At 40.4% G+C, this 18,074-nt stretch overlaps 2 protein-coding genes and 1 long non-coding RNA gene across 3 annotated transcripts; all 3 read left to right on the forward strand.

Annotated features, from left to right (window-relative positions):
* Nucleotides 1-4,135: 4,135 nt before the first annotated feature.
* On the forward strand, nucleotides 4,136-4,816 carry LOC147516918 (uncharacterized). The gene has a single exon (XM_086593417.1). The coding sequence runs from the start codon at nucleotides 4,136-4,138 to the stop codon at nucleotides 4,814-4,816; it is 681 nt and encodes a 226-aa protein (XP_086449543.1).
* A 3,679-nt stretch (nucleotides 4,817-8,495) lies between these two features.
* Nucleotides 8,496-10,272, forward strand: LOC147516919 (uncharacterized). The gene is made up of 2 exons (XR_015213765.1): nucleotides 8,496-8,682; nucleotides 10,037-10,272. It is a non-coding gene; the product is annotated as an uncharacterized LOC147516919 (long non-coding RNA).
* Nucleotides 10,273-10,978: 706 nt separating this feature from the next.
* On the forward strand, nucleotides 10,979-16,799 carry LOC147516920 (uncharacterized). The gene is made up of 10 exons (XM_086593418.1): nucleotides 10,979-11,102; nucleotides 11,245-11,792; nucleotides 11,938-12,141; nucleotides 12,214-12,306; nucleotides 12,380-12,490; nucleotides 12,600-12,890; nucleotides 12,987-13,058; nucleotides 13,148-13,198; nucleotides 15,725-15,780; nucleotides 16,380-16,799. Exons 1-6 carry the CDS (start codon nucleotides 10,979-10,981, stop codon nucleotides 12,783-12,785), a joined length of 1,266 nt encoding a protein of 421 aa, XP_086449544.1. The 3' UTR covers nucleotides 12,786-12,890; nucleotides 12,987-13,058; nucleotides 13,148-13,198; nucleotides 15,725-15,780; nucleotides 16,380-16,799.
* Nucleotides 16,800-18,074: the final 1,275 nt, after the last annotated feature.

The following is an 18,074-nucleotide window of genomic DNA, read 5'->3' on the forward strand; positions in this document are numbered from 1 at the left end:
AGAATTTGGTTATCCATTACAATTTCAAGAGATTTATGTCGATGTATAACTGTATGAGAGTTGATTGAGTAATGATCGAGGGATAAGGAACACCACCGATTTTATTAATAGAATTAAGGTTAATTGAGAGGTGTAGAATGGGTTGTAGTTAAAATTTGAAATTTGAATTGAGACGTGATAGGATTGACGTTGATATGAGGGCCTGCCATGGCCGAAATAACCGTAGAGACCGTCAGAGTAACAGTGCCCGAAAGGGCCTGTAGCTCTGTTGACAGTAGTTATAGGAAAAAATAATTCAACCCCAATTCTTAACGCGTTGAGATTTCTTCTCGGCTTATACTAAGTTAAGAATTCCTCGTTGTTCGATCAATTCTAACAACCGACGATATGTATATATCGATAGGATTGAATTCGAGTTGATTCGGTTAAGCGAGCTTGATTCGGTTAAGTGGGATTGAGGAGAACGGAGCTTGCTAAGGTAGGAACCTACATCCCAATATATAGTCTGCTTATTTTCATGCATGATTTGAATTGCTTAAATTGGAAATAGATAGTTTGTGTATCAACCATGCATGTATATATGATATTCATGTTTTGCATTGTATTTCCTCGCTATAAACTATATATATAGATAGCTTTCGTGTGAAATGGGTTTTCTGTAAAATCGGGGTAGCGAGGGATTGTTTCTTTGTTAAAAGTGAAAAACTGGTTTTGGGAAAGGTTCGCGTCTCTTGTCTCCGAAGGAGACAGAGAGAGATGGATTTTGAAATCGCGGGTAAGAATTACCCGTTGTCTCAGAATTAGGAGCGAGGTTAAGGATTTTTCCCGAATGGGTGTTGTTATTTACGATGATTCGCCGTTTGGGGAATCATCGGTTGTTATTTACTATGATCGCCCGTTTGGGGAGTCATAGGTTGTTCTACTCGAGGATGGGAAATCCAGGAACTCACACCTATATAATCAACAGTTTTAAAAGAAAAACTAGATATGTAACTAGAGTATTTGAAAACAATCGGTAATACGAGTATATATATATATATATAGATATTACTATGTTTATCACGAGGGGATTTAGAAAAGGAACTGTGAATTCCTATAAAGAAGGAACTGTTGTCGCATTTCCGGAGACGGCAGGTTAAGCTTCTAGATTCCAACCGGTGTACACCTTTCGAGGTGGTGGGCCACCTTTAAAGGGATGCATCACCGGATGTAGTCCGAATTCCTTTTCTACTTTTCTAGATAACCATGCTTGTTGCGTCACCATGTATGGTGATTAGCTTGTGTGGGGTTACATGCTACCTCGATGAGGTTTAGACGCTGGTGAGTGAGAGTTTAGTCCACTCGGATGTGTGTCGATCCCGAAAGCTCAGGTCAGTCGTCGAACGGTTGACCACCGTAAGTTAGGTGACGCCCGTGGGGGGTCGTGGTCACAGGCCCACCCGAGCCCTAAAAGCTTTGGGGATTTTGTGTGTCTGAACACAACAACGACATTTCAGCTCCTAGCCCGGTAAAATCGGGAAAACAACGGTGCATGGTTCACATCGGGAAGTCTTGAACCGAGATTGCTGTGGATCGGGCCGAAAATTACGGTCATACCCACCATTCTAATAGGATCACGTGCCACAATAGTTGTATGATGACCGACGAAAACTCTATTTTGAATATTAAAGAAGCATGCCGATATGATTTATGCTAGCTAGTGATTTATTGTATAGTCACGATATTTGAATACTATTATAGAAACCCTGCATGTTTTAAATGTTTTGTATAAGTAGTCTAGTATTGGTTATGTATGTTTCTCTACAAGCATAGTTGTTTGCTCATCCTACTTAACATTTCAGACGAGCCAGTTGCGGAGGAGGCTTTTCCTAACCCTAGTGATGAGGGTTATGGGGATTTGGGAGGATTCCCTTATGCTTGACGGGGACAGAGTCAAGTTCTTACTTTTGGGTTGTATATATATAGAGCTCCGCTCCTTTTGAGGTATTTATTTGATGTATTGGAGTGTAGTTAATCTTAAACCTTTTGGATATGTATATGGGCATCACAGTGGTGTATAGAGTGGAGATTTTGTATATATATGGTTGTTGGAAGGGTATTATGAAGTGTCCGGGTTATGACAGTTTATGACCCGAGGTTATGACAGGTTTTAGGGTTTACTGAACGCCGATCAAACAAAGGAAACTCTGCCGAAATTTCGGTAGAATCGGGATAGATGTCTGCCTCGAGATTCATTCCACGTCCTCGGGATGTGTGTTGGGTCTCGGGGCGTGACAAAACGTGGTATCAGAGCGTCCACTATTAGATCCGTCTGGGAGCTGTAGTGGGGGACTCGGTCGCAACGCGTTTGAGAAGTTTAGTCGGAACCCGATAAAACCCTAAGTAGTGGTTACGCTACGTTAAGCGTTAATACTAGTTTAGCAATGTTGAGACGTCGCACGGGTAGTTGTCTTGTCACGGCGGAGAGCGTGGACACATGTCGGAAAAATTTGACAAATCGGACACCATTAGGTCGGAGTGAATTTTCATTTCGAGGTGCGGTAGCGACGCTGCCTTCGCTTTACCTTACGAAAGCTCTGGCTCATCTCTTGAAATTCTACTCGCACTCATTCTATGCATGTGAGTTCCATAAGGCGCGACCTACGCCTCTTGCATAATTTTGAGAAATTCTCTCTAATGTATCATACACTGAGTTGGCTCTTTGTGTATGTGCAGAATTGTCACCATGGATCCGGAAAGTACTAGTGGTGATGATGCTACGGATCATGGTCGGGAGGACCGAATGGATAGGCTCCTCTCTATGATGAATCAAATGGCTCAAGCACAAAATGAGATGAGAGCTGAGATCGAAAGTTTGAGGGCTAGTCCGAACGAGCCCCAACCTCTTCTGGACATCCATTGTTATTCCACCGGTGTAACACCAGAGGTAGCATCCCCAACCACAGTGAGAGTTGAGGAGTTCAGACCACCAGTGCAAAGTCAATCGGGGTTTCTGCTTGCAAATTTCATCAGGCTACGTCCACCTGAATTTGTGGGGTCTTCTGAGGTTAAAGTAGCCGAAGACTGGTTGCTAGACATGTCGAGTATGCTAGACTCTATGATGTGTACTGATGTGGAACGGGTCACTTTGGCTGCCTTCATGCTTAGAGGTGAAGCCAAACACTGGTGGATCAGTGTTAAGGACGTGGAGACGTTTCCTATGAGTTGGGCTAAGTTTGAGGAACTCTTCCTTTTGAGGTATGTTACTGAGGCAGAGAGATAAGAAGCGAATGGAATTCCTCAAGTTAGAAACAAGGAAACATGACAATTGGGGGCAATTATGAAGAGAAATTCACCGTTCTTTCAATGATATGGGAAGGAGTGGATTTCCACGGAAAAAACTAAAGGCGAGGAAGTTCATTGACGGGCTGAAACCGTGATATGCAGAGCAAGATGTCGGCCCTTCGATCGATTCCTATCTTGAGGCTGTGAGAAGAGCTCAAGGTATTGAAAGAGTGGATGATCGCCATTGCTTCTGAGGCAAGAGGTTGGAAGGGTAAGGCGGTCGGCATCTCGGGGTAGGCGGGATACGGAAAGAGGCGGGTTTACCAAGGTAGTGGTTCGTGGTCGCAATGCATGTATAGGCCGGTTATTATTCAGCACCACAGTGGAGGGCACCAGCCGTACACGGGGGTTTGAATGTGGTTAGCCCCGGCCAGAGTCTACGGTTCGCGACCCGATGAGTGGATCACAGAGGCCACCGAGGGTACCCGCTCCTTCTCGGACTGAGAGCACCAGGTGCAGAATTTGAGGCCTCGTGGTCGAGAGCTAGATTGCAATCTGTAATACCACGAGTACACACCGGGGAGAGAGTGTAGTTTGCTATGGTTGCGTGAAGTTGGGCATATCAAGCGGTTTTGTCCCAAGTCCACTTCGGGGTGGAACGAGACCACAGGCCAAGGTGTATTATCTAGTGCCGAGGAGGAAGAAGTTGTGGATCCCGTGATCCGCTCAAGAGGAAGCCACGGTATATAATGCTATGGGGGCAGATATCAGCGCTACCGATCAAGTGGTTGAAGGTATGATATGTCTGTTTACACATAAGGTGCATGTCTTGTTTGATACGGGTGCTACTCATTCCTTCATTTCTAAAAATATGGTAGAAATTCTTGGGTTGGATGTAGTTAATACGGGGAGGAAGCTCATTTTATCTACTCCTCTAGGAAAGAAAACTATGTTCTTTGAAGTTTGTCACCATTGTGTGATAAAGATAGGTGATAGGGAGATGATAGTCGATCTAACGGTGATGGACCTAAAGGATTTCGATGTCATCGTAGGGATGGATTTGTTAGGGAAGTATCATGCTCATGTAGATTGTTTTGCCAAAACAGTGACGTTTAGAGTACCGGGACAGCCTGAGGTTGTGTTTGAGGGGATTAGAAATATGGTATCTCGAGTGGTGAAGGCCAAGTCTGACTTCAAGTATGATAGATACGGATTGTTAGCTGGTCTCAGTCTCCAAGGGCCGAAGTTCGAATCTTCCGAGCTTGTTCCTGTAGTTAGTGAGTTTGCGGCAGTGTTCCCAGATGCATTGCCGGGATTGCCTCCCTGGCGTGAGATAGATTTTGTGATCGATCTAATGCCGGGAACGTCGCCTATTTCGATGATTCCTTATCGAATGGCTCCTCTCGAAATGAGAGAACTCAAGTCCCAATTAGATGAATTGAAAAGATTGGGGTTTATAAGGGAAAGTCACTCACCTTGGGGAGCACCGGTGTTATTTGTGAAGAAGAAGGATGGGTCATTTCGCTATGTGTGGATTATCGGAAGTCAATAATGTGACTATCAAGAACAAATATCCGTTGCCTAGGATTAATGACCCGCTCGATCGGTTAAGGGGTGCCAAGTATTTCTCAAAGATAGATCTCGAATCGGGCTACCATCGATGAGAATTCGAGAAGAAGATATCTGAAGACAGCTTTTCGCTTAACGCTAGGGGCATTTTGAGTTTTGGTGTTACCATTTGGATTGACAAATGCTCCAAAATTGCATTTATGGATCTCATGCACCGAAAGTGATATGGAAATACTTAGATCAATTTGTCATCGTATTCATAGATGACATCTTGATTTATTCCAAGACTAGAAATTTGAACACAAGGAACACTTGAGGATTGTCTTCCAAACATTAGTTGATCATCGCCTTTATGCCAAGTTCAGCAAGTGTGAGTTCCGTTGAATAAAATGAGGTTCTTAGGGCATGTTGTATCGGAGAATGGAATCAAAGTTGATCGTTCAAAGATAGAGGCAGTGAATAATTGGCCGAGACCGACGTCAGCGACGGAAATCAGGAGTTTCTTGGGATTGGCAGGGTATTACCGTCGTTTTGTAGAAGGATTCTCTAGCATAGCGTCGTCCTTAACTAGATTGACACAGAAGGATGTGAAGTTTGAATGGACGGAGGCATGCGAAAAAGCTTTCCAAGAGCTAAAGACGCGATTGGTAACAGCGCCAGTTTTGACTATTCCAGATCCGGAGAAGAGCTATGTGATTTATACTGATGCCTCTAACACCGGGTTAGGATGTGTCTTAATGCAAGAAGGCCAAGTGATAGCGTATGCGTCTAGACAATTGAATGCCCATGAGAAGAATTATCCTACTCATGACTTGGAGTTAGCGGCGATCATTCATGCTCTAAAGATATGGAGGCATTATGTGTATGGTGAGAAGTTTGAGATATTCTCGGATCACAAGAGTCTCAAGTACTTGTTCTCGCAGAAAGATTTGAATATGAGGCAGAGGAGATGGGTTGAGTACATGGAGGACTATACCTTCACATTGCAATACCATCCGGGTAAAGCAAATGTAGTTGCCGATGCATTGAGTAGGAAGCGAGAACATGTCTGTGCTCAGATGATGATGAAGGAGTGGCAATTGCTGGAGTCTGCTGCTTCTTATGGTTTTGAAATCGCGGGAAATGGAAGTGGAGATCCTCAGAAATGCTGTTATTTAGCACAGATGACAGTGACGGCAGAAAACACCTTGGTTCAAGAGATTGTGAATGCTCAGAATACCTCGAGGGATGGACCTAGGTACCAAGGATATGTGAATAATGCTGAGGATGTTGATTGGGAGAATATAACCATGGATTTTGTATCCGGGTTACCGAGGACCAGTGAGGGAATGGATTCTATATGGGTCATTGTTGATAGACTGACCAAGTCTGCCCATTTCATACCTGTTAAGACTACTTACTCTGCTAAAAGCTAAGTAGAATCTACATGTCAGATGTACTGAGGTTGCATGGGGCACCATTATCTATAATTTCAGATAGAGGTACTCAATTTACCGGTTCATTTTGGAGAAGTCTTCAAAGGGAATTGGGGACCAAACTGAAATTCAGTACAGCATTTCATCCGCAGACCGATGGGCAATCGGAAAGAGTCATCCAAATCATAGAGGATATGCTTCGGGCTTGCGTGCTTGATTTTGGGGGTAGTTGGAAGACTCATTTGGCATTGGCTGAGTTTGCCTACAATAACAGTTACCAATCTAGTATTGGTATGGCTCCGTTTGAAGCGTTGTATGGCAGACCTTGCGTAACACCTTCGCATTGACTGAAACCGAGATAGTATTATGTTGGGGCCAGAGATGGTTAGTGACACCACCGAAAGATCGAGTGATAATGAATCGGTTGCTCACAGCCAGTCGTCGAAAAAAGCTATCTTGGATAGGCGTAGACGTCCCTTGGAATTTTATGAAGGTGACAGGGTATTCTTGAAAGTATCTCCGAAGAAGGGCATTCAGAGGTTCGGGATGAAAGGGAAACTTGCACCTAGATATGTGGGACCATTCCTGATTATTCAGAAGATCTCTGAGCTAGCTTATAAGCTCGAGCTACCAGAAAGGCTATCACGTGTCCATAACGTGTTCCATATCTCGATGCTACGCAAGTATGAGCCGGATCCACTACATGTTGTCGATTTGGAATCGTTGGAGTTGGAAGAAGACATTACCTATCCGGAAGGGCCAGTTCAGATCCTAGATGCGAGAGAGAAGAGATTGAGGTCCAAGGTCATTCCATTGGTAAAGGTCTTATGGAGAAATCACAACGTGGAGGAAGCAACATGGGAGAAAGAAACCGAGATGAGGCAACAATATCCAGAATTGTTCGAGAACTAAGGTATGATTTAATTTTGAGGACGAAATTTTCTTTTAAGGAGGGTAGGATGTAAAGTCCTGAATTATTATTAAGGGTACTTGTGTAAATTTCATATCAAATTTAGGGTCATTTATGTAAATTGGTCGTCGGGTTTATGTTTCAAACGTACGTAACTGGATGAAACTTAACTCCGACTCATAAGTCACGTTAGGTTTACCATAGGCGAAAATTTGACCAAAAACGGGCGGTTAAGCGGTTTTCTCGCGTCTGGCCGCACGAAGTTAACGGCTTTACACACGCATGATTGGGTCATCATTATAGCATGCGGGTGAGATAGAATATGGAAGATCAAATTTAGCGGGATGAGCCGGAAAAATAATTACGACGAGACGTCAAATTCGTTAGTGGTTAGGAGTCTAAGTAGGGCGTTAAGTCTAATTAGGATATATTGGGCTTGGGCCTAAATATATCGGCCCAAATAGAACTCACGAAATCGCAAAACTGAAAAATCAAAAAAATCGGCCAAACTGAAAATCGCGAAACCCACTTTTTCTTCCCCATTAAGCCCTCTCAAAACCTAAGAGAGAAAACACGAATTAAGCCTAAAATTCCATCGATTCAACCTCAATTCCTCACGCCCAAAACCTTAACAACACTCAACCAAGCGGGAATTCAAAAAATTATTGATTTATGCGTCGTCACGCCGCCAGTGAGTTAATTTGCTTCAATCGATAGTTTAAACTCATTGCAATGGAATTGATGTGTTCTTGAAAATATTGAACGGTGGTGTGGTGTTTTACAAGAGCTTTTGGAAGCTAGTGAATTTTGAGCGCACCAAAGCCAAATCGAAGTGAAAGGTGAGTGATTTTCGCCTCCATCAAATAATTTAAACTCAATGACGATAACCTGTGATATATTGATGAAAACTAAGTGAATTGGGGTGTATTGATGGTAACCGATTGTATTGGGGTAGTGAAGGTCGTCGGCAAGAGTTTGGAGGAGCCGAGTGGAGCGATTTTGGTGGAGCAACAAGCTAGGAGCGATTTTGTTTGTCGACTTGGTAAGAATTTGGTTATCCATTACAATTTCAAGAGATTTATGTCGATGTATAACTGTATGAGAGTTGATTGAGTAATGATCGAGGGATAAGGAACACCACCGATTTTATTAATAGAATTAAGGTTAATTGAGAGGTGTAGAATGGGTTGTAGTTAAAATTTGGAATTTGAATTGAGACGTGATAGGATTGACGTTGATATGAGGGCCTGCCATGGCCGAAATAACCGTAGAGACCGTCAGAGTAACAGTGCCCGAAAGGGCCTGTAGCTCTGTTGACAGTAGTTATAGGAAAAAAATACCCGAACCCCAATTCTTAACGTTGAGATTTCTTCTCGGCTTATACTAAGTTAAGAATTCCTCGTTGTTCGATCAATTCTAACAACCGACGTATATGTATATGTTGTATAGGATTGAATTCGAGTTGATTCGGTTAAGCGAGCTTGATTCGGTTAAGTGGGATTGAGGAGAACGGAGCTTGCTAAGGTAGGAACCTACATCCCAATATATAGTCTGCTTATTTTCATGCATGATTTGAATTGCTTAAATTGGAAATAGATAGTTTGTGTATCAACCATGCATGTATATATGATATTCATGTTTTGCATTGTATTTCCTCGCTATAAACTATATATATAGATAGCTTTAAATGTGAAATGGGTTTTCAGAAAATCGGGTAGCGAGGGATTGTTTCTTTGTTAAAAGTGAAAAACTGGTTTTGGGAAAGGTTCGCGTCTCTTGTCTCAGTAAGGAGACAGAGAGATGGATTTTGAAATGCGGGTAAGAATTACCCGGTTGTCTGTAATTAGGAGCGAGGTTCTGGATTTTTCCCGGAATGGGTGTTGTTATTTACGATAATTAAGCGTTTTAGGAATCATCGGTTGTTATTTACTATGACTGGCCCGTTTGGGAGTCATAGGTTGTTCTACTCGAGGATGGGAAATCCAGGAACTCACACCTATATAATCAACAGTTTTAAAAGAAAAACTAGATATGTAACTAGAGTATTTGAAAACAATCGGTAATACGAGTATATATATATAGATATTACTATGTTTATCACGGGGATTTAGAAAAGGAACCGTGAATTCCTATAAAGAAGGAACCTGTTGTCGTCGATTTCCGAGACGGCAGTTAAGCTCTAGGATTCAACTGTGGTGTACACCTTTTCGGTGGTGGGCCACCTTTAAAGGGATGCATCACCGGATGTAGTCCGGAATTCCTTTTCTACTTTTCTAGATAACCATGCTTATGCGTGTCACTTATTTGTATGGTGATTAGCTTGTGTGGGGTTACATGCTACCTCGATGAGGTTTAGGCCGAGGAGTGAGAGTTTAGTCCACTCGGATGTGTCGATCCCGAAATCTGCGATCGTCGAACGGTTGACCACCGTAAGTTAGGTGACAGCCCGTATGGGGTCGTGGTCACAGGCCCACCCGAGCCCTAAAAGCTTTGGGGATTTTGTGTGTCTGAACACAACAACGACATTTCAGCTCCTGCTTAGGTAAAATCGAGGAAAACAACGGTGCATGGTTCACACCGGGAAGTCTTGAACCGAGATTGCCCGCGGATCGGGGTGAAAGTACCGTCGTACCCTCACCATTCTAATAGGATCAAATGACCACAATAGTTGTATGATGACTGTGAAAACTCTATTTTGAATATTAAAGAAGCATGCCGATATGATTTATGCTAGCTAGTGATTTATTGTATAGTCACGATATTTGAATACTATTATAGAAACCCTGCATGTTTTAAATGTTTTGTATAAGTAGTCTAGTATTGGTTATGTATGTTTCTACTGGGCATAGTTGTTTGCTCATCCTACTTAACATTTCAGACGAGCCAGTTGCGGAGGAGGCTTTTCCTAACCCTAGCGATGAGGGTTATGGGGATTTGGGAGGATTCCCTTATGCTTGACGGGGACAGAGTCAAGTTCTTACTTTTGGGTTGTATATATATAGAGCTCCGCTCCTTTTGAGGTATTTATTTGATGTATTGGAGTGTAGTTAATCTTAAACCTTTTGGATATGTATATGGGCATCACAGTGGTGTATAGAGTGGAGATTTTGTATATATATGGTTGTTGGAAGGGTATTATGAAGTGTCCAGGGTTATGACAGGTTTATGACAGGTTATGACAGGTTTTTTAGGGTTTACGAACGTCGATCAAACAAAGGAAACTCTGCCGAAATTTCGGTAGAATCGGGATAGATGTCTGCCTCGAGATTCATTCCACGTCCTCGGGATGTGTGTTGGGTCTTGGGGCGTGACACATATCAAATAGAAGTGATGGTAGTCTACCACACTCAGCCTCTCAAGCCAATGAGTCCCACTTGTCAAAGAAAAAATTGTGTACCTTAGAGAAGTCTAACTCTAAGAAGAATAAGGTAAGCACACCTATCTTCCTCTCCTTTCTTCCTTATGCAACTAGGCACTGAAGCCATACTAGTCCTAGTTAGTTTGGTACATGTTTGAGTCTCCACGAATAGCCGCTAACTAGTAGTTAGTGCTTCCCGGGATGCTGCTATATTCGCCGGCTTTCGTAAGTATGTATGAGACTCCTAGTATAGGTCTAACTTACCCTACCGGCCGGTGCCTTTAGGTAACTCTGTACCTGGTTATTTGCATTTCCAATATATGTAGTTGCACTTTAATCTTAATATATAACTGCTGCCTTTCACCTAATTCATTCCCAAGTTTAAGGGTGTTTTATGTTAACCTTTATGTTATATTCTTTAAATTCCAGAGTGTAAAGGGAGCAACAACTAAACGATCTAAGATGGGTAAAATGCCCATTCAAGATACTAACGACTCAGATTCCACTGATGGGAACTTTAGCAAGGAAGAAGATGTCCATGATTTCAGTGAGGACGACGACATAGTCCCAAATTCTTACTCTCGTGGTAATAGAGAGAACCCTTCTTCAAATGAATCTCACAAATCAAAAAAGACGGGGGGTTCTACAAAGTCTAATATGTTGTTTAAATATGTTTTGCTTAACATTTTTGTTTATATATGTTAGATTTTTGTGTTTCCTTTGTTAAGTATTGTTTATAATTTTCATTAATCTTTTGTTTTCCTTTAATGGGGTTTTATCACAGAGTTTCAAAAAAGTTGATAAAAGATCTAGGACAAAAAGGAATTCTTCTCACGACTTAAGTGATAAAGATCTTGACGATGAAGATTATTGTAATGACGAGGATGGAAGTAAGACTACTACCAACCGAGCCAAGTTTAAGGGGCCATTGACTGAAGAAGAGAGTGAAGGAGATTCTAGTGATGAAGGTGATGCTATCGACTCTGATGATGCTATCGACTTGGATGCAGAACTTGAAAGTAGTAATCCTTCTTCCAAAGAATCTCACCTATCAAGCAAGACACTAAGAGGTTCTCGTAGATCCAAGGTAATGGCGACTGATAGTGGATCTAAGTTAGCGGTGACCTTTAACGCGAATGGGCAGCCTGTAGGAGAAAATTCAGAACAATTTTCTTCTCATTTAGGAAATATTGCATCTGAGATGGTGCCACTAACTTTTAGTGATTGGAGAGTAATCAAAAAAGGGTACAAAGATCTGTATTGGCAATCAATCTTGGTAAGAACAATTTTTTTTTTTTTTTTTTTTTACTTTGCTTTTTAGTAAATATATATAGTTATTATGATGTTCTTATTATATATGTTTAATTTGTTGATGGTGGGGTTGTCAAAACATTTCATGTATTATTTCTTATTTCTTGTAGCAAAAATTTATCTTGGATGAAGGGCGCAGAACTTATGCCCTCCAACAAATTGGAAGGTTGTGGCGGGCGCATAAATCAAGATTGAGGGGAAAGATAAGAGTTTATAGAAAAAAGAAAAAGGACATTGCACGTCTCCAGCCTAAAGACTGTGATGATGCCGAATGGGAGATGTTTGTTAAACAAATGTCAAAGAGAAAGTTCATTGTGAGTTATTTTGGTGATACTTTGAATATACTCATATTGTGAAATGTGTTATTTGACTCTTTTGTGTTGCAGCTAAAAAGTCAAAAGTTTCAAGAAATGAGGGAAAAGCAAGATCTCCCTCACACATGTAGTCGACAAGGCTATGCACGCCTAGAGTTCCAAATGGTAATTAACTATCAAATTTGTGCAACTTTGTTTTTGTGTATGTATCTTGATTGTGGATATTGTTATCATGTAGAAAAAAGAGAGTCTGAATCCCTCGTCTATAACTAGAGTTGATGTTTGGTGCAAAGGACACAACACTAAGAAAAATGGCAAACCATCAAATAGTAGAGTTGGGGAACGAATGGTATGTTTAGTTAGATTTTCTAACCAGAAGTATAGCCATAAATATCATCAATTTTGTTGAGCTTTGCTAATTTCTCTATTAACATACATATCAAATGTGATTGCTATAGAAAAAAATAAAAGAAATTAGAAATGCGACAGCATCAGATTCTCGTAACCACTCGATACAAAATGATGCTTCTTCACAAGTACTTGGACCTGATCGTTATGGTCGTGTGAGAGGTAAAGGAGCAGGAGTAACTCCTTCAAAAGTAGGTGTGGTGTCACAAAACAAAGAGTTGGTCACCCAACTTTAGGAGAAGTTACTAACGGTCGAGAAGGATATGGCTCAAATGACCAATTTGGTGAATACTCAAAATGAACTTATAAGAAACTTAATTGCTTCTCTGAATATTCGAAAGGCAAGTGACAGATGCACAAGCATTGTACAATAGCTTATTTGATATTTGTTGTCTTGCTAGAGTACTTGAACTGACAATCTTAATATATTTTTCTAGAATGAAAGTCAACAAGTTGTGACTGAGCAAGTGATACAGTCAACTATTGCTCCAATTACTTCACCTTCGCAGGTATTTTTTTTAGAATCTCTAAAGCAAAGTACTCTAGATTCTTAATTAGTAGACTGACAACTAACCGATGGTTATGATTATTTGGTTAGGGTCAAGGCATAGGCAGTGGTGATCAGGGGATACAAACTACTCTTCCACAGGTAAAATATTTCTTTTTGCAAGCAAGGGTAACTAGCTTTTGGCTTACTTGGTCTGGCGCAAAATTTTTTTTGAGTTAAAAAGGCCATTATGCAGTAGGGCTATAAGATCAGAGTTAGTGTGCTTAAGGTGTTGGTGAGATTATATTAGGTCTATATTTGGTAGCCTTTTTCAGTTTACGGCTACTTGTGTACCATTAGGGAACCTACCTCTGTAAAAACTTATAGACTCACCAATACCTACTTTATATTTTTAATTGGATGTATAGCTCCTGAGCTGCCAAGGAGAAAATTGCAGTGTTTTCTCTGTTGCCACTTCAGTCCTGAACCTTTCGATTGTGTCTGATATTTCTCTGGCCATTTTTATTAAATCTTTCACAAGTTTATAACAAAATGAAAACCAATAGCAGCTAGCCCGTTAACGCGGAGAGAAGCAGCAATAAGAGAAGCAAATTGACTACAAGGATGCCTGAGAGAACACTTTCTGAGAAGAGAGCTGTCTGATCCACCAATGCAGCTAGACACTGTAATAGTGCATGTAATTGTAGGGAGAGATGGTTTTGGTAACGATGAGTTGGCGGTAGTAGTATTTTTCTTCATTCCGGAAGCCCTAGTGGCCAAGTCGCCTTGCTGTTAACTTAATCTTGGTGATTAACGAAATTCTTTTGTGAGATAAACTAGAATTTAACAGATGAAGTGGTGTTGTAACACAAACCCTCGAAGCCTGTTCTTTGCTTTGAATAGGTGGGATTTCTCCAACTATAGGTGCAAGATCAAATTGGAGATGAAAAATGCAATTAATTAAGTTGGATTTGTTTCAACTTTTCTAACCATGGTGCTTCACTCCAGTACATAATTTTATGGGAAACCAATGTGTGGCTTTTGGCACCTTTCTTTCTCTGTGACCCTTCGTCTTGCAGTATGGATGGTGTAAATGTTGGGTCTCTAGAGAAAAACTTTTGTAATTTCTTTTTCCGAGGAATAGCCCTAGTCTGATGGTGAGGGGACTCAGGCTTCTCGGACTTTGACTCCTACATCTGCTTTGTTCGATATCTTCAATTAGCTCTACTATATTCTCTTTTTTTTTTGCTGGTCTAATGTTAAATCAAATAGAGTACATTGAACACCAACCCAATCTCGACAAAAAACAAGTACACGTTTACCTTCCTTCCTCTGGCCCTTGGTGACATCGCTAACGAATTGAGCCCTGAACTTCGAACCTCCCATTCCTAATATAGTTGGTCAATCACTTCCAGCCTCTTGATTGCCTCCGAAATAAAAATGGGGACAAACTCCAGACCAGGCCTTTCCTAAGGCTTAGCTCTTCATCTAGCAGCAAGAAAGAAAGGCAAGGACATAAAAACGAATACCATTATTATATAGCCTGCTCTTCTCTTATAGAACATATTCAACCTTCTTTTAAACACTAGCAACTCGTTCTTCTCCAGCATGAAAGTCGATATATTACAACCAGCGCGGTTGTTTGGTTTCACATGACCATTTGATTACAACAAGAATCTAGCTTGGATTGCTTTCTGGCCATGAGTGTTTTCTTGGGTGAAGTTGCAACACTCTCTTGGACAGGCCAATGGCCAAGGCTTGCTCTGAGAATGCTCGTTGTTAATAAACATTAACATTATCTTGCTCATCGTGAGTCCCAGGGTGAACCCATAAAGTGAGTGGATCGGCGACCAGCATAGTACGAGGAGATATTCAGATGGAGAGGAAAACGCAGCTTCCTTAGTTCCTCTTTCGAGCTTCTTTTTCTTTCTCTAGGTCTTTTATTCTCTAAGGTAAGGGCAGTGAAAGAAAGTCATCTGCTATACTTCCTGTAAGAAGTCTCCTGGAATAAGTGACTAGCCCTGAATTCCTTTGGTCCTTAGACCGATCCGCCACTTGGTTCTAAAGACAATCTTCCATTATATAATAACATATGGATTCACCACTGAATGTATTGCTTGACTGGAGTCATCCCTAAGGGCCCGAAGGCCCAAGAATGAGTGAAGGCTGCATTCGCTGAGCCTTTTCGAACTATGATGCTTTGAGACCAGACTCAACCAGGTCACCCAAAATGACATTTTTGCTGCGGCTTCATTGTATGTGGGGGACTTAGGTGAGGGTCTGTTATGCTCAGTTAAATACCCCCAACTTTTGATCTTCAGCTTTATGTTTTTAAGGCATGGACACGTACAGAATATCATGCTCTTTGTCTGCCAATGCATGCATGCATGCACACCTTCATCAATGCTTAGTACTGGTTTTATTGTTGTTGGTTTTAATTGGATGTCTCCACCCTCGCGCTATCGAAGTTAGAGAGTACTATTATGGATTGGCTTAGAAAAATGCTAAAACTTCCCAAGTCTTTCCTGTTTTCTGGTAATATATAGCTGGGGTGTGTTGCAAGGGGCTACTTGTGACGCCATTTTGTGCGCACAAGATTATTTGCACCTGCAGAACCTTAAACATAGGGGACATAGCAGGGATTTATTATACTTGGTTATTATACTGAATTTCTTTTTGTTTGGGTAGGGTCGAGGCATAGTAATGATGATCAGGGTATACGAACTACAACTTCTCTTCCACAGGTAAAATATTTCTTTTTGCAAGGGGTAACTTATGGCTTATTCAATGTTCATTTGTAATTAGACAGTATCAAATGGTTGTTATGCATGTATTGTTGACGTAATTAGAGTTTAAGAATATATGCTTGTGCTGCAGTCTGCTTAAGGCAGTTGCACTGGACTGACTTAGCGCTCGATTTTGTCATAGTTAGAGTTGGATTAATTTGAGCTTCAGTGACCTAGGCAGTAAATTTAGTGCTTTGTGTGTGCTATCTAATGAACCTTGTTTCATTGCATTTTGATATCTAAGTTGTAAGTTATGTTTCGAAGTGGATTGTTCCAACTAAATTTCCTACAGTTACGCTTAATAAAATGCGAAGTTTTAAATAATGAATCACTATGTTGACTGATTTCGAACAATTTTCTATTTGTCTTGAAACAAATGCTCGAAAGTCAGGTGAGTAATAACCATACTAATAATTCATTGCCATGCATGTTTCCTACTTGTAAGCTTATTAGAATGTATACAACATTTTTTTTATAGTAACTACCTACTTTTGATTCTGTACTGATTACCTAAATTATTAGTTATTATATTTGTGGCTTCCTTTTTTTTGGGTAAGGTCAAGGCGGAGGGAGTCATGGGCGACAGTGCAAGTTGATGAATTGGACGACTCTGCATGATTTAGTTGCTGAAGGACATTGGGAGACTAACAATCCTTTTAAACCGGTACATGGTGTACCTCTTGGAGATAATGCCTCTAAAGTTTGGATAGATGAAGTTGTGAAGTCAAAACCATGTCTTTGGAGAGAAAATTCTGAATTGCAAACAATGGGAGATGCTAAAGGAACCGCAATTGCATGGCCCACACAACACGTCATATTTACTGATGATCACCATGCGAAGTAGGTCGGGATTAGGATGTTTATTTTGTCTAATTTTGTGAAACTTGAATCGCGTTTTAAGTCATTTTTGTCCTTGTACAGTACACAATGAAATTGTATATTTTGGGTATTACTTAATGAATGAAGTTATTATTGATTATCGTGTGTATGTATTTTATAGACATTGTTATACTGTAGATTTTGCAGGTTTAGTGGTTACAACAATTTAGTAGCACATATTAATAGTATTGTATGAAAATGTAATTGTGTACAGGCTTCTAAAAAAAACAGTAATTGTGATTAGGAAAAGCTTTAAAATGGATGCGCACAATTTAAAATGCTATAGAACTGATAGCGCTAAAAAGAAAACGCTATTAATAAATAGATAGCGCTAAGAAAAAATGCTATAAATATAATAGCGTTTGTCATAATAAACGCTATCGGTTGGTAATCGCGCTAAAGAAAACACGCTATCATTATAATAGCATTTGTCATAATAAACGCTATTGATCTTTAATAGCGCTAATAGAAAACGCTATAAATATAATAGCGTTTGTGAAGAAACGCTATAAATTCAATAGCGTTTTTGCCTAAAATGCTATCAATAAAAGCATAGCACCGTCATTAATAGCGTTTTGGAAAACGCTATGGACACCAACTATAGCGTTTTTTGCATGCCATCTTAGGCCTTTTCTGCAGTAGTGTTGACTGAGTCAAACCATAAGAAAAAAACCCAAAAAACTCAAAAAAAAATAAAATAAAATAAAAATCGATGGTATATGGTATGTAGCATTCCAAATAATGGGGGTATATAATATGTATCATCCTTACTTTGGCAGACCAAAACTTCCAATAAGAATAGTGAGAACCAAGTGATAATGGTGTTCAAATGGATGGTATATGGTATGTAGCATTTCAAATAATGGATGGTATATAGTACGTATCATCCTTACTTTAGCAGACCAAAACTTCTAGTAAGAATGGTGAGAACCAAGTGATAATGGTGCTCAAAAGGATGGTATATGGTATGTAGCATTTCAAATAATGAATGCTATATAGTATGTATCATCCTTAATTTGGCACGTGGAGGGGTATTTTGGTAACCTCCACTATTTAATTAGGTCGATTTTTTTATTTTTTTATTTTTTTTGGTTTTTTCTTATGGTTTGACTCGGTCAACTAACTATTGACTGACCAAAATTGCAATGTGGGAGGTATCGCAAATGATCTTCAAATGTGGGGAGTATCGCAAAAGAGATCTTTAAATGTGGAGGGTATCACTAATTTCCCCTATTTTGTATTATGGTACAAACTACAAACATGGTGGCCTCTTGTTGGACTTTTAATGAGTGACCCTCTTATAATACAATATATGCATGATTCCCTAGAGAACAACTTTACAGGTCTATCAGCTGGGATGTGCAATATGGCTC

This window comes from Coptis chinensis, chromosome 2 (assembly GCF_015680905.1).
Source record: "Coptis chinensis isolate HL-2020 chromosome 2, ASM1568090v1, whole genome shotgun sequence".
Taxonomy (NCBI): domain Eukaryota; kingdom Viridiplantae; phylum Streptophyta; class Magnoliopsida; order Ranunculales; family Ranunculaceae; genus Coptis; species Coptis chinensis.

What these genes read in the sequence shown, in the direction of transcription:
- LOC147516918 (XM_086593417.1), top strand. Translation starts at nt 4,136, where the DNA reads ATGGTAGAAATTCTTGGGTTGGATGTAGTTAATACGGGGAGGAAGCTC.
- LOC147516920 (XM_086593418.1), top strand. Translation starts at nt 10,979, where the DNA reads ATGGGTAAAATGCCCATTCAAGATACTAACGACTCAGATTCCACTGAT. An exon ending in CCCAAATTCTTACTCTCGTG is followed by an intron (nt 11,103 to 11,244) that starts GTAATAGAGAGA and finishes TCCTTTGTTAAG; the next exon opens with TATTGTTTATAATTTTCATT. An exon ending in CACGCCTAGAGTTCCAAATG is followed by an intron (nt 12,307 to 12,379) that starts GTAATTAACTAT and finishes GTTATCATGTAG; the next exon opens with AAAAAAGAGAGTCTGAATCC.